This window comes from Pyricularia grisea, chromosome I, assembly GCF_004355905.1.
Source record: "Pyricularia grisea strain NI907 chromosome I, whole genome shotgun sequence".
Taxonomy (NCBI): Eukaryota; Fungi; Ascomycota; class Sordariomycetes; order Magnaporthales; family Pyriculariaceae; genus Pyricularia; species Pyricularia grisea.
The window spans coordinates 103,668-129,385 of NC_044973.1; the positions used below are offsets into that span (position 1 = coordinate 103,668).

Below are 25,718 nucleotides of genomic sequence, written 5' to 3' on the forward strand. Positions count from 1 at the left end.
TTGATATTTCGGGTAGGGTATTTGAATGATAGGTTGCAAAAGTGCATTTCAACGTTAATTTCGGCATCAGGCACAATCTTGCACTTTTTCCGTAATGCTCATATTATTGTCCGCATCTCCCTGCTTGAGCCGCGTTGGGCCCGAAGCTTAGGGTGTTTCCTGCCGCTTGCGCCCCATTGATGACGGCAGAATAGTATACGTAAAACTTAAAAGTGGACAGTCAATTCGGGAATTTACAATCAGCGGGTTAATGTACGTGAAATTAACCCTTGGCGGCAAGGCTCATTGAATCGATGAGGGCGAAAAGTGGTGTTAAAAAAGTGGCCTTGAAATAGGTTTTTTTAATGTGATGTGACAGGAGGTCCACATAGCAGGTAGCTATAATGCCCTCGAGTGTCAGTGCAGTAACGGTTCTAAAAGCACCGATGCTTTCCAACGCCCAGCTGCTTGACTCGGAGAGTCCCTGTCTGGAGTGGTCGGCAATAGTAAGCAATAGAGATGCAAGTGGATAAAGTAGAAGTCAGTTTAGAGCGAAGAAGCGCACCTCAGCGTCCATCATTTCAAAACCAAGTTCGCACCTAAGGCGGAACTAGAAGGGCGCTTAATTCCAATCAGTGAACCAGTTTTCGTACTTGGTGTATTCTTCATTCCTCAAACACCAGCATTACTCACGTAACCTGCGCAAAAACCATGCAGCATACTGACGCACAAAACCACGATGGCGAGTCTCCAGCTGAAGGTGAAAGACATGGCAAGCGTACCTGAAAGGCCGAAAAAAAGAAAAAAAAAGCAAAACTACGTTGATACCCAGAACCTCTTCGACCTGTTTAGGGTCGCATGCTACTCGTGCTGTAAGTGACCCCGTGGAATCGGCGTCGTCGCCAAAAATGCGATTTTCTGAATAGTTGAGACCTGAATCACTTTTCTTTGTATGTGGCGGAAGTAAGCACAGTTTTTTCGGTAAATGAAATATCAGACAAGCCGGTATTGGCAAAATGTATCTGTCTGATGGCTCCTTGTTGCGTGACCAGCCGTCCCAACTGCCAAAGGTCTTGATGAAGGGCTCCCCACTGAAGCGAGCCGACTGGGTGAAGAAACCGCTGAGCTCGGACGGGAGCGTACACATGGAAATCTCAAAAGCCATGGTGTTCAGCGAGACATCCGACAGGATCGCACTCACTGAAACGTCAGAGAAGATGGGCGATTCTCATCTGCTATACTTGTCGCAATGTACTCCGCAGATCTTCTCTTCCACTATCAGCTTGCCGTTAGGGCCACACCGCAACGCGGGAGACGTTTATGTAACTACATGCTTGAAAAGAGTCGTTTCCTTTTGGGCTGCAGCCCCAAATTTGATGTTCAGTTCCCCAACAACCTCACAAGGAAAAAAGGCCAGCCCATTGGGTGAGGTAGCCGATTTCTGAAGCAGATTATCGAGGAGCAGCACCATCTGGCTGTCGCAGCTCCTCTCCAACGCCGCGACTCGGTTCGTCAATCCCTCCTTCCGGGACTTCGACGCCAAAAGCAAGCTTAGCGAAGAGCTCCAGGACGTCTCGGATGACCCAGTTCCACCGCCAGTCGTAAATTGGGGGCTTTTGCAAACACTTCACGAGGGACGGTACATTAACTGCCTCGAAAGCGGCGCCAAACTCGGCCGTCCACGTATCAAGACGACGTTGCTAATCGTCCAAGACAGCGCGCAGGGTCTTGATCTCCTGGTCCTGCACCGTCGTGGCAACATCGCCGGCCGTCAGGCCGGCCAACGCGCGGGCCGCCGCCTGTTCATGGCCGTGCAGCTCGTCTCGTAAGGCCTCCAGCACCGTCGACGATACAGGATCCGTCAAAGTGCTGGATCATGAGTCTTGCGCGATCCCGAGGCTGGTCGGGCCATTAGCCATGTCTCGCAGCACAGATGCGGTCCCTCGTGCGACAAAATGTTCCATCTACTTGGTGCCACACAACCTGGCCTCTGGCTGCATGGTCACGGCGGTGAGCAGGGCCTCATCCTGCAGGCCGGGCTCTGAAGGCTCATTTCGCATCCGAAGTCTTCCTCAGGGAAGACACGGTGATAGCTCCGCGCAGCTTGATGCTCACCAGTTTGGATACCATGGCCTTTGTGGAGGCACCCAGCTTGCCACCGGATAGGCTCGTGGCCATTTCAGAGATGCAAATGCTCTTCAGCTACTTGGGGACATTGCCAAACTCTTTGCTGAGATTAGCAATGATCTCCTTCTGGATGGTTGACCGGCCACAGTCGAAAGCTTATGTTGTTGTATAGGTCGAAATAGTACGGCTTTTGTGGTCGCAGTGGTAATAAGGCCCGGTGGATGTGGACCGAGTTTAGTGGTACTGGGCGTTTTGGCGAACATATGATTTACGGCCGACATTGCTACTACGTTGGCGCAGAATCAGAGTCAAACTGACAGTTATATGGGAGGGGTAACTTTCTTCCTTGCTCGGTTACTTTATAGAAACATTGGGGATTATATTACATTGATTTTAAGACGACTAACAATAATTACATGCCACAAGGCAAATAGGCTCCTCTTGGAAATAAGCTCAGGAGACCCGAGGCCATGGTACGGTTTTGTGCAGAATAAAATCAAGAAGGCTTACCTCGTGTAGAAGGATATTGTTCCGAGTGGACATTGCCTGGGTGTTTCAAATCGAGGTATTAGAGCATGGCGAGGCGAGTCGGGTCAAGGTTGTGATCTTTGAGAGGCAAGTCACGAGGACTTGTATGGATTGAGTTTAATTAGGTGGAAGTGGATACGCAGTTCTCTCATAAATAGCCGGAGCCGAACAACCTTTGGCAGACCGGTCTTGAGCCGTTTCCTGTTGCTGCCTGCGTTTCGACTGTTTTATGTCGGAATTTGAAGCCCTTCTTCCTGACGTTTGTCCGTCTGCCCAGCCTCGTATGGCTTTGTCAGGTTTCGCTCTCCTTGCGGCCAGTATCGCCGCTAGCCTGGAATATGTGAGTTTAATTTGACCATCAGCACGCCTGCTAGCGGCCAGATATTAACCAAATAACTATAACAATTCGCCTACACTATTCATATATTTCATATTCTTCCAGCCATTCGGAAAATACCCGGCCCGATTTGAGCGAAAAGCACAGACTCATTTGGCGCTTATTATATTTGTGGAAGAATTATCTTCACCTGGACATGTGGAAATGCCATCTCAAATATGATCAGTTTTATTTTCATTTTCAGTCGATGTCCATCAAAACAAATTACCACACGCATGAGCTAACATCAGACAAGCGGACAGTGTTTGCTATGCCTCAAATTGTTCTTATTTTCAACAACGAAACAGGCATGCGTGACATCTATAACTTTGCATCCCCTTCCACCTGTATCAAAGGTTAGGGGTGAGAGCCTCTGATTCACCGCGCCACAAATACCCCGTCCATCATCGGCGGCCGTGAACACGCCCGTCGCCGCCTCATTCTCGCGCAAGGAGTGCCTGAACGCACCTTACGCAGCTATGAGCACCGCATAGTAAGCCATATTCTCACCCTTGTCAAGGTTCTCAGCGGCGACGCGAAGGAGTCCGTAAGAGACAAACATGAGAGGCGTTGGGGCCCCACGGCCAATATGAGTGAAATTTGCAGTTATCTCTCCATTAATATTATGGCCGATGTCATTTTTGTCGCCCAGCGCAGCTTGCTGGAAAAGCCGCGCTTTGGTTGCATCGTCGATGAGATTAAGAAGTCAAAAAGCTGTAACTGTTGATAGAAATAAAATGATCGCTGCGATCGGTAAAAACAATATAACAAAAATAAACGGTATTCTTATACATATTATCTATCGTTTTATAATTATCTACAATCCTGCAAAGATCCGTTAAAATCTTTATTACGTATTTTAAAATCACGTATTACCACACGTAATTTACCCACACGCATATTTACCCGCGAATAAATATAGGCTATTTTTTATATTAATTGTAAATATACGTACCCCCTAAACCCGTAAATAATTATTAATAAATAAATAAAAGAAAAATAACGCGTTTGGAAAATTATAAAATCTTTTAACGTTGCAAACGAATATTTTATTTTAACCGTTCCCCGATAAATAAAAGGGATTTTATTATTTTTTAACAATAATAAAATAATTTTTTATTTACGTAAACGTTTAATTTATTGTAAATAACCAACCATAATACGAAAATTTAATGGAAATTTTATATTATAATAATTATTAATCCTTTTTTAATCCGTTTATAAATAGACCGTTTTTTTTTAATTTGTAATTTTTTCGTTTTAACCTTTCGATTTACGTTTTATTAAATTTATTGTAAATAGGCCATTTATTTTTAATAATTATTTAATAAATATATCGTCGTTAATATAAATTAAAAAATAATTAAACTATTATTTTTTAACCTAATAATTCGCGCCGCCAATAATTTTACGCCCGCCGGCCCTATCCGGCATTTTTTACCTTCGGGCCGCCCTGGGGCTTTTACGCCCACCGTTACCGCCGCCGTTACCCCCGTTTTTACCGCTACCTTTACCGCTACCCCTGCCGTTATTTTTACCGTTATTATTTTTACCGGTGCCCGTAAAAATAAAAAATCTGCTACCGTTACCGGTGCCCGTAAAGGTAAAAAATCTGTTGCCGTTACGCCCGTTGGTCGGATTATTAAAACCAAAAATAAATATACGTATTTTTTTTTCCGTTTATTTTTCGTTTAATCGTTTGGAATTAATAATTTATATATAATACGCGTTTTTATTATTACCGCCCCCCGCCCCCGTCCGGCCGCCGGCGTAATTCGGCCGAAATTTTATTTGGGCTATTTACGTTTTATTTTCGCGGGCAAATAAAAATCCGATAATTTCGCGGTTTACCGCGAAACAAATCCGTTTTTTGGGCGATATTATAAATATATTTCCGGGTATTTTTACGAAAAAATCCCCGCTTTCGCCCGTTTTTTTACCGTCCGTTTTTTAGCGATTATCGCCAAAAACGATAAAATTATAAATTATAATATTTACCGTTTTTTTTTTATTTAATATTAATATATATTTCAAACGATTACCAAATAACGCCCCGTCGTTAAAAGGATATTAGAAATTTAAAAAAAGGAAAAAAAAGGTGGTAACGTAGCCGTAACGGCCATATTGGCCGAAAAAAAAAAAAAAAACTAAACGGACCGTTTTACGGCTTATAAAAATCTTATTTTAATTTATTGGCTATTTTTTGCGAATCCCTTTCGGGGGTTAAAAAATCGTTATTTTTCGTATCCCTTTTAAAAGGTAAATATTAATTTGTACGTTATACCCTATTTATATTATATTTTATATTATAACCTTTTTTCGCATTTTTTTATTAATTACGTTATACCCAACCTTTTACACGTATCCGTAATTTATTCGTTAATATTAAATTTTTTAACGCGTTATTCGGATGTTTTTTCGTTATAACGTTTGTAAGGTTATTTAATCCATTAATTTATCGGATTTTTTAAATTTTACGTCCCTCGTATAACTGCCTAATCGCCATAATATCGATTATTAATCTTTTTTTTGCAATAATTCCGAATTACATTAAATAATTATATAATAATTTAAAATTTGTACAAATTACGAAATTTAAAAACGGTAGGCCGTTACATTTATAAATTATTCGGAACGTACGCGCTAATATAAAATTTATATTTAGGCCGTTTATTATACCGTAAATTTCGCTAATTAAAATACTACGCGTTACGCGTTTATATTTGGTAAAAAACCAGTGTACAATATTACCCTATATTTCGAAATTATTTTCGTTTTTATAGCTAATTTCGTTACCATATAAAATTATATAACTTATTTATAAACTTAAATTTTTTAAATTAACAAATAATCCGTTTACAAATACGTATAATTTCGTTATTTTTATAAATAACGGAATATATTTTAACCCTTTTTATTGGTTTTTAATTTACTATTGTAATTATTTATTAAACGCCTCGATTTTTATATTTAACGGGTTAACCGTTTGTACGGCCATTAAAAAATTAAATACAATTTCGGGCTGGCAGGTAATAAAAATATAAACGTTTTTGGCCCGTTAGGCCATATATTATTATTTGCAATTTGGCGTTTGCACGTTTATTAATTCCAGGCAATTTATTTGTCCCTTTTATTATATTAATACATCGCCGTTTCGCAATATTATTTTGCAACCGTTAAAATTTTTAACGTTTTCCGTTTGCAATATTTTTTGCGGTTTTATTAACAGCCTTATTTTTTAAAACTTTATTTTTTCGCACGTAACGAATTCGGAATTTTTTAAATTTAACGTATTATTTATTTGCAAACCTATTAGCCCAAACGGACCGTTTTTCGTAATTAAAAAACAAATATCGTATTTAAACGTTATACAATTTAATTACTTTTTATAATAACGTTAATAAATATTAAACCAATATAATTTTAATTTTGCTAACCCGTATAACGGTTTATTAATTTTAAAATAAATCCCCGGCGGGTATTTATATAATAATTTCTTCGAAATCCTTATTAATACGTCCCTAGCGAATTGGCTTTTAAATTAAATATACGCCTGGCTAATATCCCTAATTATAAAAACGTAGCCGAATTACGCCATTATAATAAATACGATCGTTAAAATTAATCGTTGGTTATACCGTATAATCGTTGGCGCCTAAATTAATAAATTCTTTTTTTCGCTATTATTATACCCTTAAATAATAAAACGTAATTTTTCGTACGGGTAATCTGCTGTTTTTTTAATTTTCCGTACTATTTTAACACCAAAAATCCGGTTATATATATTATTTCCGTACATTAATTCGAATATTTTTACGTTTAACAAAATATTTATCTCCGTTATATTTAATTATTCGAATAAAGCCTTTGGCGTTATTATTTTCCTTTCGGCTTTATATTTAATAGCTAATTTTTTAAATTGGGTTTTTTTAATTAATATAAACGTTTCGTTATAATATATTTTGGGCCATTTTTGCCTAATATTACGCCGTTAATTTTTTAAATTAATCGTTATATAAATTATAAAATTATTTTTAAAGGTAATTTATTATAATATAATAAATGTTTTTACAAAGGGATTTGGCGTTGGTTTAAAAGGTTTTTTCGGGGGTTTTGGTGCCGTTTTTGGACGTTTTTTCCGCCGTAATTAAACCTTTTTTAAATACGTAAATTCGGTTTAATTACCCGGTATATCGTTCGGCTATTTTTGGTATTTATAATAGGGTTTAACGTACGTATTTTTAAATTTGGAATCGCCGTTAGGTAACGTTATTCGTACGGTATTTTTAATAATAAAAATAACTTTATAAAGGCCATTCCAATTACCTTTTTCGCGGTATATTAGTATTTCGTTATTTAACGCCAACGTACGCGGTAATTTATCCCCTATATTAAACCCGTTTTTAATAATTAACGCGTCGTTTAATTTTTTTTTTGCAATAATTTTTCGAAATTTATTTATAACTTTATTTATTATTTCCGCGCGTTTTATTTGGGTAAGCATTAGCGGTAAATCCATAATTATTTTTGGTATAATTTCAAAAATTAATAACGTGGGTATTAGCCCGTTCGGTCCGGCGATATCGTTAACCGTTTTTACCGTTATTTAAAAAGTAATTTTTTATAAATAATCGTTACCGTATTTTACCCGGATAATTTTATACGCTTTTTTTAAAAATATATAAAAACGTTCGATTTTATTTACGGCCCAATATACCTTTATAGGGATTTAATAATATATAATCCCTAAAAAACGTATTTTTGCGTAAAATTTAATTATACGGAAATTAGGCCTTAGGTCGAACGTTAATACGTTTGGCGGATTTAAATAAATATTAATCCAATATTATTTTAACGCTTTCCACGTTTTTTTGGCTAATATATTAACCAAAAATTGGGTTAATTAAAATGTAATATTCGTATCGATTATATAAAATATTAACCGCCCATCCAAATATATAATATTAACGATAATTTCGTAATTAAAATTGATATTTTTTTTTAAAATAAATTTAAAACGTTGCGGTAATTTTCCTTTTTTTTGGCAAAAATAATATATTTTATTAATTATTTAAATTATTTTAAAATCCGCGTTTTCGTTTATACGTTATAATAGGCGCCAAAATTTATTAACAAAAAAATGCCCAAAACGTTTATAAATTCGCCGCAGTTTTTTTTCGGTTAAAAACGCTCCCGTAATCTTAAAATCGGTAAAAAATATAATCCTTTACGCGGTATTATCCAAATAAAATTAAAAATGCCTTTTTTTCCGTTTTACAAATATTTATTTACCGTTACCGTAAACGATTTCGTTTCGGACGTTATTATAATAAATTTATAATTTATTTATGTTTTTTAATAATATTAAAAACGGTATATTTATTTTTATAATATAAAACGTAATTATCTTTATAGGGGTAAATATATCGGTAATCCCTATTAATATTACCACGCCATTTTGGCCAAAACGTATACGTATTTTTCCAATACGTTATTGGTTTATATACAGGTTTATTTTATATTATTACAATATTATAAACTGTTTCAATCCTGCCGTTAAATATTTAACCGCGCCGGTATTTGGTAAAAAACCTTCCCATTTTATATTGATTTATATAAATATATAATTTAGGCGATTAGCTAATTGCGTTATCTTTTATTTTTATATAGCGTTAAATTTATATTTAAAAAATCCGTTTGTTAAAAATTTTACCCCTTATATTATTATATAATGGCTAATTATAATGGGTTTTTCGTTTATAAATTCTGTTAAATAACCCTTTAATATTTTTAAATTACTATTACCCAAATTTTCGTTAAATCCCTCCGCGTTTTGTAAAAACGTTTTATAATTTCGTATATTTTGGTTATAATTTTTTTATTCGCGTTTTTAACGTTTTTTTTAACGCGTTATTTTTTTTGGTATATTTCTATAATTTGCAATTTTTTTTTTTATAAATATAATATCTTTTTTTTTTACACCCTTTTATTTTAGGGTTTAATTTTTAATTTTATTTAAATTTTTAAACCCAATTATTTGCGGTATAATAACCGTTCGTTTCGAATTATTATTTGGTATTTGCAATTAACCAAATATTGGCCGTTAATTTATAATTTATTTTCGATGGTTATAAACCGGCGCAATTAATTATAAAACTTTTCGTACGATTTTTTCCTCGTATTTATAAATATTAATTTTAATTTTGGTATTTTTTATATAGCCCGTATCGTATTATTAACGAACTGGTATTTAAATTAATAATTTAATCCCATAATTTTTTAATACCGTTATAATTTATCGAAAAAAAATTCCAAAATTTATTTTGGGATTTTATTTATATTTTCGGGTTTATTTTTTACGGAATAAAATGTAATTAAATTCCAATTTAAATAATATTATTAGCGGATAAAATCGGTATTAAACCTTTTTTTTAAACGTAAATATATATTTTTAAAAATTTTATTTTTATTTATATATATTCGGAAATAATCGTTAATTTTTCCTTTCAAAATCCACGGAAATACGGCGTATATTTGGGAAATTTCGATTTACATTATTTGGTAAATATTTGTAAAATTAAATACTTTTTTATCCAAAAAATTGTATAAATTTCCTAAATAATTATTATTTTTTTTCCAAATTTGTAAAAAAAATTTTAACGTGGTAAACGAAAACGTTTAATTGGATATTTAAATAAATAATAAACGTTTATATATAATGGTATTTTATACCGTAGTAAAACGATTATACGTTTAAAAAATTTCGTACGTAATTAATTATTCCTTTTAAATATTTGCCCGTTTATTTTAGGGCTTTTTTTTATATTTTTCGCTAAATAGCTTTATATTATTAAACGGCTATTCCCCGGAAACGGTAAATAAATGGTGGATATAATCGTATTATATATTGGATAATAACCGTAATTTTGGGTCGGGCCCCTAAAAATTTATTTTGGACGTGGGGTATACGGGTTATAAATTGGTAAATAATAAAATACGATTTTTTGCTTTTTTAATTAAAGGTTCGTTAAAATTACGGTTTTATATAATTACCGTTTGCGGTTTTTTTTTTACAATTTCCATAATATTTATTAATTTTCGGCCTATTTTTCCGTATTTTCGACTTGGCATTATAATTTTATAATTTTGTAAATAATCCTTTAAAATTAGTATAAATTTTTTATTATATTTATTAAAATCCTTTTTTTTCTAACTTTTAAATTTTTTAATATAATATTCCAATAACCGGTTACCTTTTTTGGATATTATAAGTTTTTCAAAATCGCAAATTATTTTAATAATTTATACGTTTTTTTACGTAATTATTATTTGGTTTAAATATTCGGATAAATTTCCCAACCCGGTTTTTAACGCCTTTATATCGATTTTTTTTTAATTATTGGAACGGATCCCCAATTTTTTAAATATACGATTTAAAAACTCGTTTTCGTTAAAATTTTCGAATATTTTTGGTATTATAAATAATATAGGCGGTATACCTGGACTTATCGTATTAATATCCGATATAACGCCGTTTTTCGTTTTAAAATAACGGTTTGGAATAAGGGTTTGGTTAACGGTATAACCCGGGTGGTAAAAGTTCCAAAAAGTTTAAACTGTAACGATTTAACCGGTATTTTTAAAAATTTACGTAACAATAATCCACAAATTTTAAACGCGTTGGTATACGGTGCTTATAATTGTTATGATATTTTTCGTTATTAACCCCAAATATAATATTAGCTAAAAAAATTAACAATTTAAATACCTTTATTTAACTTATTTATATTACCTATATTAACAATATTAATTAATATTAATAGAAATAAAATGATCGTTACGATCGGTAAAAACAATATAATAAAAATAAACGGTATTTTCATGCATATTATTTATCGTTCTGTAACTATTTACAATCCTGCAGAGATCGGTTAAAATCTCTGCTACGTGTTTTAAGATCACGTGTTACCACACGTGATCTACCCACACGCATGTCTGCCCGCGAATAAACAGTAACTGCTTTTTACATGGATTGCAAGTGGGTAACCCAGCTGTTGAAAAATATCGTCAAGTCAACTCCGCAACCATTTTGCGTTTTGAACCTAAATTTCTTGATTTTTAACCAAAAGTCAACAAGCATGTTACAATACGGTTTAAACCACGTGGCTGACGTAGCCGGATCTAGCCACCTGTTCTTTTCCACAAAGTCCTTTATGAGTTTGTGTAAATAACTTCACTCTCGCTGTGCAAAGATAGATGTCAGGCGGTGAGGAACTGCGTGCACTAGCACCTGGCACAGTGACAGGCGCGTGGCAAGAAGCCGGTGCCTTTCGTGCCAGCCCTCGACTCCAGTTTCGAGACATGGTTGAAGAAGGACTCGCTGTGGCAGTTGAAGAGCCTCGAGGCCGTCATGGGACGTGACGCCGGTTGCACCATAATCCTGTAAGACCCTGCCGCTACGCGCGGCGTTTGCGAGGTCGTGGAACCCTTCGGCAGCATCAACCAGGGCATGATTAAGTGGCTTTTTGCGGAGAGCTACCGCGATGATGTAGACGCTGTGCCGCAGGCTGGGTATCTCCCAGACTGGCATTGACGCCGCACCCGACGCACAAGGCTGGTGATCATGACGGGAGCGACAAGGAGGTGACAAAAATGAGGGCAGGAAGGCCTATGATAAGCTCGACGGCGATTCCCTCCGGCTGGCTATCTTCGCCGAGGCCGTCCAGTATTGGCGGCAGGCCCTTCTCCAGGCCCCTCACATATTTTGCGGGACCAAATTAGTTGAGTTCAATCCGCTGTGGACAATAACCGAATCACTTTGGGTGGAAAAAGTCAAATGCCCAGTCGATCAGAAGGATGGCTCCATTCTCATCCAGGTACTTAGTGCACTTGAAACTATTCGCAGGTCTACTTCGCCTGAACAGGATGCTGTACTTCTCGAGATCAAAAGGCCCATATTCTCCAACAAAATAAGCGCGAGCCTGTACTTGTACGCTGCTAAACTCAGCGTCGGAGTTCCTGTCAATTTCCGTTTGAAATACCACTCAAAAACGCCATATTCGCTGGTGCACGAGGAGGAAGACTCGCGAGGTGAGGAGCTGTACTGTGTGTACCAGGAGCTGTGGTTAGACGGTGCCAAGGTTGAGCTGGAGGCGGACCTGTGGTTTTCTCAGTCGGTCAAGGCCAACGAGGAGCGCGTGCGGGCCTTTGACAAGGCGGTCGGATAGTCCAAAGTCTATCAGACCGAAGAGTTCAATATCTATTTTGCTATATTCGGGTTCTGGGGCATCATTTGAAGCGCGGTTATGCAGTCGCCGATCAGGGGCGGCCTGCTGTGCCTGGTGCACCTCCCCAACGGCTACCAATTTGCCAGTCCTGTCAACCGCGTCAAGGACATTGAACTTGGAGGCATCGTCCGGGCACGTGCCAGGCAGGTCAAGGCCCCCCGCTGGCATTGTCTTGGTCTGCGAAGTCGAGGTCGTTTGCCACCTAACCTCGCCGAGGGTCAGCCTATCATGCCCATGCGTTCGGCCTTCTTTATCCGAGGCCAGCCTGAGACCGTGGTCAGCGACGTGACATTTGCGGATACGTCACGCTCACTCCACACCGATTGGTTCTCTTGTCCATGGCCGATGTTGAATTGTTCCGCTGAAAATTGCAGACCTGTTTGGTAGCGTTAGCTGGCGAGACCACGGAGCGAAAACCTCCCAAAAGTCGTCGAGACATACTTGATAGAAGCGGGCAGCAGTCCCAAGACTCTCGGGTTCCATTTGGAATCACAGGTCCAACAGGTCTACAAGCAGCTTGTCTGTCCGCTCAGAGAGCGGTCTTATGCGCCTGGACAACCTGGAATGTATTGTACACACAAGAGACGAGGGGACAGCCGACTGCCCTATCTTGAAGTACCTGAACAAAAGCGTGCCGACAAATAAATCAGCCCGTTCACCTCGAAAGGCCGCTGCTGTTTGCCTGTGACGAAGTCTATTCATTCTGCCCGGTCCACATATATCGAGTGAACTCCATTCTCTCTGGTTGTTGCACTACCAGCCCTCAAACAACATCTTGCAGTTGTCAAGTCCAAGGAGCCGCTTTATTTCATCCCCTGCCCACGACGAACTTCTAAAAAGGATTGTATCCACAAGGTTCTTTCGACACCCTTGGGCCGGGCTTACCATTTCTATCTCGACTTTCCCCTTTGTATTGAGGCGTAAACGTATCGTTGAACTTTTTCAGGTCATTGGTAGCAGTGCGGTGTACTATGAGCGGCTTTCATCAAAGACGGCAACTCCTTTTCCTGCAAGCCATCCTCGATTGAATTCCCCTCGACCTCCCTCTGCATCAGAACGTAGACCCTCTCAGCACCTCTCATCTGTGTTGCAAAACGGAATTTCAAGGACTTAAACTCGGCAAATCTTTCTAGAAGCTCTGCTCTGTTCCTCCTCTCCCCGCTGCCGGAAGGCAACTCGTGTTCCGTCTGCCGCAGGCACCGTATGACGGACTTGCCCTCACCCAGCTAGTCGAGGCTGTCTTGTCCGGCATCCAGGGCCAATTGCCAGCCCCGAAGGTGTCATTCGCAGGCTACATGCACCAGATACATTCGTAGCCGACTCCTTCTCTTCGATACTGCCAAGGGTTGCTTGTCGAATCGATGATCACTCCGATCCCTCATCAATTAAAGTGCGGAAAGATTGCCGAGATCCTAGGAGCCTTTTGAGAGGTTTAAAGTGGTAGATGCTTCAAAGACGAACAGCACACCGGCGAACTTCTTCGCCGCCTCCTGTGCGCCTTCCAGCGCCAAGCCCACCGGCGTCCAGCACGTCGTGTTTGGACTTCAAACCTGGATCCGAGCCGCGCTGCCAGATGTGGTCAGCCCATGCGTCGACACGAGCCCCGTCCGTGTCAATAGTCAAGACCGGTGCGCACGCCATGATGGACGATCTGGTCGCGTTTATCCAGGATCATAGTCCAACAAGATGTGCCAGCTCTCAGACATCAAGGCTACCAAGGGCTAGAGTTCCAATGACCACACCCATTAACAACCCTGAATTGGAAATGACCAAGACCTTTTCGTGTACACACAAACTAAAACAGCTAAAGAAGTTCATGTTCCTGACGGTCATGGAAATCTTCGACCCTTGTTTAGAGATTTTGCTCACACATTTCCAGCTGACCTACCTTGGTCAGCCCTCCAAACGAGATCCAAAAAGGGGCACTCTCGGTCACTTTAACTCTCATATCTCTTGGTTCACGGGCAGACATGTTATTTGGCAGTGAAATTGCGATTTAAACTTCTCCCGTTGCGCCTTAAGCTCGTCCTGTATTTGTCCATGTTTTATCAACTATATAAACGCGAATAGCATTTATTTGTAAAGTGTTACATAATTGATAGCCCTGCTATAATCGCGAATATCCGCTGGATCTTTTTTTCCGCTTTTAACATCCTTTATTTCCTCCTCGCTAAACCCTTCCATAGTTTTCTGATGTGGCTGACATGTAGAAGTGGGGGTGCATCCTGGACAATGATATGGTATACATTTACCAACCTCTATGTCCGTTTGGCAAAATACGCAATGTTGTAAGCAATTGCATCCGAAATTTTGCGTTTGATCTTGACAGTTAACACAATGTTCAGAACATTTGCCTATGGGATCGGTTTTGCAATCATTGCATCGCCTTGAGCCAAATAAACCACGCGTTTTGAGGTAGTTTGGCCCATTAACCTTTGCACGATTGGTTACAATATCCGTACCTTAGGAACATCCGTTAGCAAAATCGTATCAACAAACGCGTAAGAGAGTTTATAAGGTAATTGAAGAGGTTGGAAAACCTTCTGGGGCGAATATACCAGGTGCATTCAAATTACCCAAGCACTTGGCGTTAATTGCGGGGTTATTAGCAGCTGCGACATTGAAATTAACGCGCTTATGACCGACATTACTAATAATATCGTTCGTAGAGTGATGAATTGGTATAGAGGCCGCCGTAGAAATTTCAAGGGTTATAAAAAGAACCGATTTGAAAAGGTTGGAGAATTAGTCTCAGTGCTCAGACTAGACCCCCCTGCGTTGCAGGGTGGACCGGGCGCTCCATGTACCTTTCAGCCACACGGCTTTTCGGCCAATCAAATTGGCCAAAAAGATCGCGCCCGTTCTAGTCTGAGGACATGTTGTCGATTATCGCCGCAAGTGGAGGTTATCGCACAGTATACGCACAGTGCAAACACTGTACGTGCAATAGCGATACAGTAAAAATACTGTGTATTTTTTTATTTATGAATATTTAATTAAATAAAAATCGTATAAATATAAAAAAAATATTGGTATAAAATTTAAAATTGGGGCTATTTAACGGTTAAAACCCTATATTTATTATCGTTATAAGTAAATAAATATACAAATAAATAATAATATTATTATTTTTAACGCCCTATTTAAAAATTTATATATAAATAATAATATATATAAACCATTTATTTTTATAAAATAATAAATATATTTATATTAATATCCACGTATGATTTTTTTTTCCAAATTATCGTTCGTTAATTTTTTATTTATATAAATATACGTTAAATTTAATAATTAATATATTTATTAATAAAAGGTTTTATAAAAATATAATTCGGTATAATAAACCTTTATATTTAATATATATAATAATTTAACAACGTTTGTTTTTTTATTTAATTTAAAATAAATATAAAATAAAATTTAAAAATTAGTAAATTTATTAAATTTGGATATAAAATACGCAATTTAAATAATATTTAGAATTCTTTTTAACGTGGACGTTTCTTTATACCGGTTATATAATCGTTTAAATTTTGGTGTTAATATCGTTGAAATTGGTAAAAATATAAACCCGTTTCGATTGCAAAACTTATTAAAAATATTTAATATTTTACCTATTCGATTATTTAACACCTTATATTACGTAATATATTAATAAAAACTTATATATATAATATATACGTATATACTACCTTTTACGTACAAAAATCTTTAAATTATATTTAAAAATAAAAATATAATTAAAAAAAATCAAAAAATTTCAATTTTTTTTAAAAACCCAACCTCCATTTGAAAATCAAAGGCACCCATATCCCAATTCGACCAATATAACGATTAAAAATATAAAATAAATCGTTATTAATTATTTCGTTAATTCCTATATCCAACGTGCAAACCGTTTATTTTTGCGATTTTTATTTAATTAATTATAACGGAGTGTCGGTCGCCGAATTGGCGAAATTACCTCCACTTAAGCCCAAAATGAACAAATTATCCTCAAACCTGAACCAAAGTAATTTTTGGTTGGACCCACAGGTACAAGCAAAGCCACGAATTAAGCCACGCGGCTCAATTGGTGGAGCTCGCGTTTAGGGATGAGCCCTGAGACTATTGGAAAATTGCATTTTGAAATAGCTATTGAATGTTATGAAAACGTTAGATGTTTAAATAAGAAAGACTAATGGGAAAATAAGGGGTGGGGAGTATTTAAATATGCTACTGGTTAAATTTTGAAATAATTTTGTAATTGTAAACGTATGATTATGTTAGAAAGATTTCCATACCTAATATTAAAAAAACAAAATTAAACGTTTTAATTAACATTTATTTATTTAAGTTTGCTTTTTAAATATTCTTAGTAATAAATTGATAGGCCTTGGATTAAAAACTTTAAAAAAAACCTTCGAAATACCGACCGGAATTATTATAGTTTTAATGCTTAAATAAAACCCCCCTGCGTTACAGGGTGAACCGAGCGCTCCATTAATTTCAGGGCTCATCCCTAAACCGCGAACTCCATTAATAGAGCATGGCTTAATTTGTGGCTTTATTTTATACCTGTGGGTCCAACCAAAAATCACTCTGGTTTAAGTTTGAGGACAACTTATCGATTTTCGGCTAAAGTGAAGGTGATTTCGCCAATTCGGCGACCGACACTCCGTTATAAACAATTAAATAAAAATCGTAAAAATATTCGGTTTATACGTTAAATATACTAATTTATTTCATATTTTTAATGGTTATATTGGTCGAATTAGGATATAACTACCTTTAATTTTTTAAATGGAAGTTGGTTTTTTAATAAACTTTGAAATATTTTTAATTTCTTTTAATTATATTTTTATTTTTGGATATAATTTTGAAGTTTTGCACGTGGGAGCTAATATATACGTATATATTTTATATATAAACTCCAATTAACATATCACGTAATATAAAATATTTAATATTTAAATAGGTAAAATAATAAATATTTTTAATAAATTTGTAAACGAAACGGGTTTATATTTTTACCAATTTTAACAATTATATAATCGGTATAAACAAACGTCCACGTAAGATTAAGTTTTAAAAATATATTATATTAATAATTTTTATATAATAAAATGTAAAATAAAGTAAATATTATATTTTATTTATATTTATCATAATAAATTTTCAATATATAAATATAGTATATAATTATATAATGTAACGGATTCGTGCTGAATGCACGTATTATATGACGTGTTAGAACGACGGGGACACACGTGACCCTCCCTTATATAAACACCCTCCCAGCGCGAACAAATAACGGTCTTTTACCTTTACCCTTCAGCTTTAATAATAACTCCATTTGGGAACCCAACCGTCACAAGGCCGTTGGCCTACCCCTTCACATATTAGTTTATTAAACCCTATATTAATAAATATATTAATTATTAAATATTTATATAAATAAAAAAATAACGAAGAATAATTTATAGAAAAAACTTCTTACGTGGATGTTAATAAAATTATATAGGGCCACGTTAAAAATCACCCACGATTCCTTAGCCAGCACCCTTTTTTAATCCATATAGCAAATATTTGCACTGGGTACGTTTTGGGTAGGGTTTTCGTTCAAATTGGACAAAATGCATAAATTAACAACAGTGGACCTGGCCAACAGGGATTAAAATTAAAATTAAAGGTTAAAATTATGGTAAATACGTAATTTAAATTAATTGGGAGAATTTTAAAGGGGTAAATAATGTGGTAAATGGAAGGTATTATAATAGGTGGTAAATATTACGGTAGGTGGTAAATATTATAATAAATAAATATAATAAATGGTATGGTTTGGAAATTGGAAATAATTTTATATAATTATTGGCCGAAAAAACGGGTTTACCGCTTTCGGTAATATTTTCACCGCCTAATGGCAAAATTTAATCCACAGGTGTAATATGGGGTTGGACGGGGTGGGGTGGGTTTTGGGTGGGTAAAAATTTCGAAACTATATTTACCAATATTTACGCTATATGGATTAAAAAAGGGTGCTGGATAAGGAATCGTGGGTGATTTTTAACGTGGCCCATTATATATATTATTTTATAAAAATGAAAAATTTATATATATTATTTTTATATATAATTTTTTAGATAAGGCGTTAATAATAATAATATTATTATTATTAAATTTTATAATTTATTAAAAACCCCTAATTTAGGGCTTTTTAACGGTTTATATATAATAATTTTTACGATTTTTATTTAATTAAATATTCGTTAATAAAAAATATATAATATTTTAATTATATCGCCGTTACGCATTTAATACGTGCATAGTGCTTATATTATATAATTATTTCCATTTGCGGCGATAATCGAAACAATGTCCTCAAATATTTTCAGTGTTTAAATTAAACTACCCCTGCTTTATAATGGTGGACCGGGCGTTTTATATACCTTTTAACCACACGGCTTTTCGACCAATTAAATTGGCCGAAAAAATCGCGTGTTTTAAACCAAAGTAATCTTTAATTAAACCCACAAATATAATAGTTTTAATGCTTAAATTAAACCACCGCTGTTTCGCAATAGTGGACCATAGTTTTAAGGCTTATCCCTAAACGCGAGCTCCATTAATTAAACCGTGGCTTAATTCGTGGCTTTGCTTATACCTGTGGGTCCAACCAAAAATTGCTTTGGTTCAGGTTTGAGGATAATTTGTTTATTTTCGTCGCAAATGGAGGTACTTTCGTCAATTTGGCGATCGACATTCCGTTATAATTAGGGCCACGTTAAAGATCACCCACGATTCCTTAGCCAGCACCCTTTTTTGATCCACACAGCAGATGTCTGCACTGGGTACGTTTTGGGTGGGGTTTTCGGCCAAATTGGACAGAGTGCATGAATTAACAACAGTGGGCCTGGCCAACAGGGATTAAAATCAAGATCAAGGGTTAAAATTAGGGTGGTTACGTAATTTGAATTATTTGGCAGGCAGAATTTTAAAGGGGTAAATGGTGCGGTAAATGGTAGGTATTGCGGTAGGTGGTAGGTATTACGGTAAGTGGTAGATATTGCGGTAAATGGTAGGTATTACGGTAGGTGGTAAGTATTGCGGTAGATAGTAGGTATTGCAATAGGTGGTAGGTGGTAGGTATTGCGGTAGGTGGTAGGTGGTAGGTATTGCAGTAGGTGGGTATAATAAATGGTGTAGTTTGGGAATTGGGAATAGCTTTATATAATTATTGGCCGAAAAAACGGGTTTACCGCCTTCGGCAAAATTTTCACCGCCTAATGGCAAAATGTAATTTACAGGTGCAATATGGGGCTGGACGGGGTTGGGTGGGCTTTGGGTGGGTAAAAGTCTCGAAACCGTATCTACCAGTGTTCACGCTGTGTGGATTAAAAAAGGGTGCTGGATAAGGAATCGTGGGTAATCTTTAACGTGGCCCTATAATTAATTAAATAAAAATCGTAAAAATATACGGTTTGTACGTTGGATATAGCAAATAGCAAAATAATTAATAACGATTTAATTTATATTTTTAATCGTTATATTGGTCGAATTGGGATATGGGTGGCTTTAATTCGCAAATGGAGGTGGGGTTTTTAAAAAAAATTAGAATTTTTTAATTTTTTTTAATTATAATTTTATTTGTAAATATAATTTAAAAATTTATGCACGTGGGGGGTAATATATACGTATATATTATATATATAAATTTTTATTAATATATTACGTAATATAAGATTTTAAATATTTGAATAGGTAAAATATTTAATATTTTTAATTTATTTTGTAATTAAAACGGGTTTATAATTTTACCAGTTTTAACGATATTAACACTAAGATTTTAACGATTAAATAACCGGTATAAACAAACGTCCACGTTGAAAAAAAACTTAAATATTATTTAAATTGCGTATTTTATATATAAATTTAATAAAATTTATATATTTTTAAATTTTATTTTATACTTATATTAAATTAAATAAAAAAATAAACGTTATTATATTATTATATATAATTAGTATAAAGGTTTATTATGTCGAATCTTTTTATTATAAAACCTATTATTTATAAATATATTAATTATTAAATATTTATATGAATTATTGAATTTAATATATAATTATATAAATAAAAAATTAACGAACGATAATTTGGCAGAAAAGATTTTACGTGGGTATTAATATAAATATGTTTATTATTATATAAAGATAAAGAATTTATATATATTATTATTTATATATAAATTTTTAAATAGGGCGTTAAAAATAATAATATTATTATATATTTTTATTTTTATTCAATTATAATAATTACAAGTATAAGGGCTTAACAGTTAAAAAGCCCTAATTTTAAGCTTTATATTAATATTTGTATTATATTTATACCATTTTTATTTAATTAAATATTTGTAAATAAAAAAACATACAATATTTTAATTGTATCGCCAATGCGCATACAGTGCGTGCACAGTGCGTATACTGTGCAGTTCCGTCGCTTGCGACGAAAATCGACAATATATCCTTAAATTAAAACGGGCGCGATTTTTTCGGCCAATTTAATTGGTCGAAAAACCGTATGGCTAAAAAGAATATAAAACGCCCAATTTACCCTATAACGCAAATAATCTTAATATTTAAATTAAACCACCCCTGTTTCGTAATGGTGGACCGGACGTTCCATATATTTTTTAACTATACGGCTTTTCGACCAATTAAATTGGCCGAAAAAATCGCGCCCGTTTTAATTTAAAAACATTTTGTCGATTTTCGTCGCAAATAATAAAAATTTTACTATATTGCGAATAATAATTTTACCCGTTATATAAAAAAAAAAGATTTATACCTTTATTACCTATTACCGAATTTAAATTAAAGTCCTTTTTATTATTTTATATAAATAATTCGCCATATATTTTTGAAAAAAATATATCGGCGATAATATTAAATTTAATTTTTACGGAAATATTCCCATTTACGTAATTAATAACATATTATTTTCCGTCGTTAAATTTAAATATTTTACCCCTTATATTTTCGTTTTTCTTATTATTAAATTCCGTATTGGAAAATAAATAAAAATTTACGCGTTTTTCGTATTAATAAAATTAATTTTCGAACAAATTTAATTATAAACGCGATAATACTATTTTTAAAACCAATTCCAAAATTGTTTTTATTTAAAATATTTTTAAATTTTAACGTAACGGTAACTAATATATTAATTTCCACTAATTTATTCACGTTTGGATAATAATACCAAATACCCATAATATTTTCCGTTCCGCCGCGCGGTAAATATATTATTTTAAAAAAATATTAAAAAATCCTATTATCCGAAAACGTTTACGTAATAACGGGGTAAAATACCGTTTTAACGAAAAAAAAAATTAATTTTATTAATACCGCCCTATTTCGTTAAAAATTCCGGGGTTTAATATAATATTTCTTTATTTTTAAACGTTTTAAATTAATAAATTTCCAATTCCCGGGAACGGAAAAATATTTTGCCAAAAATATTTGTAATATAAATTAATTTAAATAAATATTTAACATATTTTTCCAAAATATTCCAACCAAAATTCCAATATTATTTGTATTTATAATAATATTATTTTCGCATTTTTAAAATTACCGCCCGTTTTATATATTATTATTAACCGCGAATTTGCCATATTTAACCCCGAATATTTTTTTCAAAATTATAAATCCCCCAATATTGACGGATTAACGCGTTACGTTAATATTAGCCATTTTAATTTACGAATATTTTCCGCAAAAAAACAATTATTTATTACGCGTATTTATAATATATTTTATATATAACGGGGTTTTAAAACGTATTATAAATACGTTATCCGGATTTAAAATATATTTATTATATAAAATTTTTAAACGGTAAACGTAATAATTTATTACCGTTGCCCAAATATGTAATAAATAATAATTATTTATATATTTAACACCAAAAATAATAATAATATATATATATATATAAGCCAATTTGAAAAGAATCGCCCGTAACCCAATTTTGTTTTTCGTATATAATAATTTTAATTTTTTGGAAAAAATGCAAAATTTCGGTTATAAAATATATAATCGAATATAAAATTTAACCTCGTATTTTTTTATATTAACGTTAAAATTTAAAAAATATACGTAATTTTAATGGCACGTTATTATATTTTTCCACCAAAAATGGTTGCAAACGTCCAATTTTTTATAATATTTAAATATTTATTATAAAAACGCCAAATATTATATTTTGGGCCAAATTTGCGGTTTTTTATTCCCTCATAACCCTTTTTCACCCAATATAATCCCAGAATATTTTATATTCGTCCAAATTACACTCATTTTTTATTTTATTTAAACTCCCGCCATTATAAAAAATAAAAAAAATTATATAAACGTTATTTAAATTTATAAAATTTAATTTAAATATTTCCTAAATTTAAAAACCATTTATTTCGATTATTTATCCGTCCTAATTTTCGTTTATAGGAATTAAAAAACGATATAATATATCCGCGTTATATAAAAATTCCATATTAAATTATCCTAATTTTTCGATAAAAAATAATGGATATTACCCGTATTAAAATTTTTCCATATCGAATTTAATTTTATTAATTATTTTTGGCATACGTATATATTTATTATATTTATAAATATAACGGAATTAGGAAAAAATAGCAAATTTTAAAAAAATAAAAAAATCTTTACCACGTTTCACGGTTTTTACAAAATACCTTCCGTTTCCGTATTTTATATATTATTATTACCGCCCTAATCCAAAACAAATTATTAAAAAAGGATTATATATCGAAAAACGCCCTAAAATAAGCCTTTACCGATATACCATTTAATATATATACCTTTATAATAAACCGCGTTTACGATAATATATTTGCCGATTATATTAACGGTTTAATAAATATAAAATTATAGGATTTAAAATTTAAAAATAACCTCGTTTTCCGCACGTAACGCCGCTATTTGCAAATAATCGCCCTTTTATAAATAATATTTGACGCGTTCCAAAAAAAAGTTACGGTATATTAAAAATTATAATACCGCAATTAATCCTATTTTTTTACAAATGTAAAACCAAAAATTATGGACCGAAATTATTATATTTAATTTGGTTATTGCGACCAAAAATTATAAATTAACCGTTGCGGACGGCGATTTTAAAATTAATTTTTATAAAATATACCACAGCCGGAAACGGATATAAACCAGCAAATTTAACAACTAAATATATTAATAAAAGTTTTATTTTAAATATTAAAAATAACCGTAATTTAATATATAATTTGCGAAAACTTTTTATAATTTGCGCAATTTTAGGGCCAATTACAAATATATTACGTAAAATTTTGGAAAATATTTCCCGTATTCGTATTAATAATAAATACCATATAATATTAATTAATAACAATATTATATATTATACGTATTTATTATTCCAAAATGGTTGGGGAAACGAAAAAAATAAAATAACGCCCAATTTTAATTTTAACGTTTCCGACCTATTATATTTAGGTATAAAAAAGTTAATAGGCGATAAATTAACGGCGTTTAACCAAAAGATTATACGTCCCAATAACGTGGTAAATTAAATAAATATTAAAAAAGCAAAAAAGATAATTGGAAAAGGGAAATAATAGGCCAAATAAATTAAATATAAATAAAATAATAAATATTAAAAAAAATTAATTTACGTAATATACGCGAAATCCGACGAAAAAAAAATATAGGCATTTTAAAAATAAATAATATAATATAAAAAGCAAATTAATTAAAAATAAACAGGTTTTTATTTAAAATAAAACGTAAATAAAAGCCCAAAAGTTATTTTCCCCGCGAATAACGAAATAAAACAAAATTCCGGAATATATACCCATATAATAATTCTAACCACAATAACCAAAATATATGCTACCCCTTTTAAACCCCCCCATAAAACGACGAACCGTTTTTCCACCAATTTTATCCCCTTTATTAAATTTTCCTATTATAAACCCAAAAATAAAACCAAATAAAAAAAAACCCCATTTATAACCTTTATTACAATAATATATATATATAAACCTTATTTTTTCACTAATAAACCCCAATACCAAACCACAAAAAAAAATAAAAACAAATTAGGAAAAGAAAACGTTTAATAATGGCCAATTTTTTTTTAAAGGTGGAATTTTTAAAACCACGTTTATTTTTACGGGTGGAAATCCGGATAAACGAACCAAACGTTCCCTCGTTTTTTTTTTACCTTTAATTAAAACGGGTATATAAGGTTTTTTAAATAAATTAAAATCGATTTTATTATAATCGTTATTAAATTCGACCGACGAAAAAAATGGAATAATAATGGCCAAAAGGTTATATCTGCCGTTATTTTGGATATCTTTTGTAAAAAATGCGTTAATTTTCCGGCGTTTAATTATCCAAACACCAAAATTTTTTACAAATGCCCCAATTGCCCGTATATTTTCGGCAATTTCGTAATATCCGTTATTATTTTTAATTTAATTTATAATGGTAAAATCGAAATAAAATAAATATATACAATTAATATAATTATTAATCGTATTACGTTTAAGGGAGGTTACGAGGTAGCTTTAAGGTTTTAAAGTTGGAGATTATTTATAGGGATAATTAAACCGTAGAATGGCAGATAACCGTCTGCTAGCGGATAGTAGAAATTTGTATTATTTTTATAATTAATTATACAATTAATTATAAAATCGTTATTATATTCGTTATTATATTCTAATTTTAATATTTAAACTAAACCACCCTTATTTCGCAGTGGTGGACCGGACGCTCCATATATTTTTTAACCATACGGCTTTTCGGCCAATTAAATTGGCCAAAAAAATCGCGCCCGTTTTAATTTAAAAATATTTTGTCGATTTTCGTCGCAAACAATATAAATTTTACTATATTACGAATAATAATTTCACCCGTTATAAAAAAAAAAAAAAAAAAATTTACGTTTTTATTACCTATTACCGAATCCAAACCAAAATTCCTTTTATTATTTTATACGAATAATTCGCTATATATTTTAAAAAAAAACATATCGGCGATAATATCGAGTTTAATATTTACGGAAATATTTCCATTTACGCAACCAATAATATATTATCTTCCGTCGTTAAATTTAAATATCTTATTATTTTTATTTTCGCTTTTTTTATTACCTAATCCCGTATTAAAAAATAAATAAAAATTTACGCGTTTTTTATATAAATAATATTAATTTTCGAATAAACTTAATTCCGAACGCGATAATATTATTCCCGAAACTAATTCCAAAATCCTTTTTATTCGAAATATTTTTAAATTTTAACGTAATGGTAACCGACGTACCAGTTTTTATTAATTTATCCACGTTTGGATAATAACGTTAAATATTTATAATATTTT

General features: G+C 33.0%; 6 protein-coding genes across 6 annotated transcripts; 3 read left to right on the forward strand and 3 right to left on the reverse strand.

Annotated features, from left to right (window-relative positions):
* Positions 1-995: 995 nt before the first annotated feature.
* PgNI_05138 (uncharacterized protein) lies at positions 996-2,145 on the forward strand (the record flags this gene model as incomplete). Its single annotated transcript, XM_031125176.1, is given in 3 exon segments — positions 996-1,267; positions 1,430-1,804; positions 1,818-2,145. The coding sequence occupies 3 exon segments, from the start codon at positions 996-998 to the stop codon at positions 2,143-2,145; spliced, it is 975 nt and encodes a 324-aa protein (XP_030981821.1).
* Positions 2,146-11,243: 9,098 nt separating this feature from the next.
* Positions 11,244-11,600, reverse strand: PgNI_05139 (uncharacterized protein; the record flags this gene model as incomplete). Its single annotated transcript, XM_031125177.1, has 1 exon — positions 11,244-11,600. One exon carries the CDS (start codon positions 11,598-11,600, stop codon positions 11,244-11,246), a length of 357 nt encoding a protein of 118 aa, XP_030981822.1.
* Positions 11,601-11,866: 266 nt separating this feature from the next.
* On the forward strand, positions 11,867-12,237 carry PgNI_05141 (uncharacterized protein; the record flags this gene model as incomplete). The annotated part of the gene is made up of 2 exons (XM_031125178.1): positions 11,867-11,886; positions 11,916-12,237. The coding sequence occupies 2 exons, from the start codon at positions 11,867-11,869 to the stop codon at positions 12,235-12,237; spliced, it is 342 nt and encodes a 113-aa protein (XP_030983248.1).
* Positions 12,136-12,780, reverse strand: PgNI_05142 (uncharacterized protein; the record flags this gene model as incomplete). The annotated part of the gene is made up of 2 exons (XM_031125179.1): positions 12,136-12,562; positions 12,674-12,780. The coding sequence occupies 2 exons, from the start codon at positions 12,778-12,780 to the stop codon at positions 12,136-12,138; spliced, it is 534 nt and encodes a 177-aa protein (XP_030983251.1).
* PgNI_05143 (uncharacterized protein) lies at positions 12,316-12,942 on the forward strand (the record flags this gene model as incomplete). Its single annotated transcript, XM_031125180.1, has 2 exons — positions 12,316-12,573; positions 12,691-12,942. 2 exons carry the CDS (start codon positions 12,316-12,318, stop codon positions 12,940-12,942), a joined length of 510 nt encoding a protein of 169 aa, XP_030983250.1.
* Positions 12,943-13,244: 302 nt separating this feature from the next.
* On the reverse strand, positions 13,245-13,938 carry PgNI_05144 (uncharacterized protein; the record flags this gene model as incomplete). The annotated part of the gene is made up of 2 exons (XM_031125181.1): positions 13,245-13,523; positions 13,759-13,938. The coding sequence occupies 2 exons, from the start codon at positions 13,936-13,938 to the stop codon at positions 13,245-13,247; spliced, it is 459 nt and encodes a 152-aa protein (XP_030983255.1).
* Positions 13,939-25,718: the final 11,780 nt, after the last annotated feature.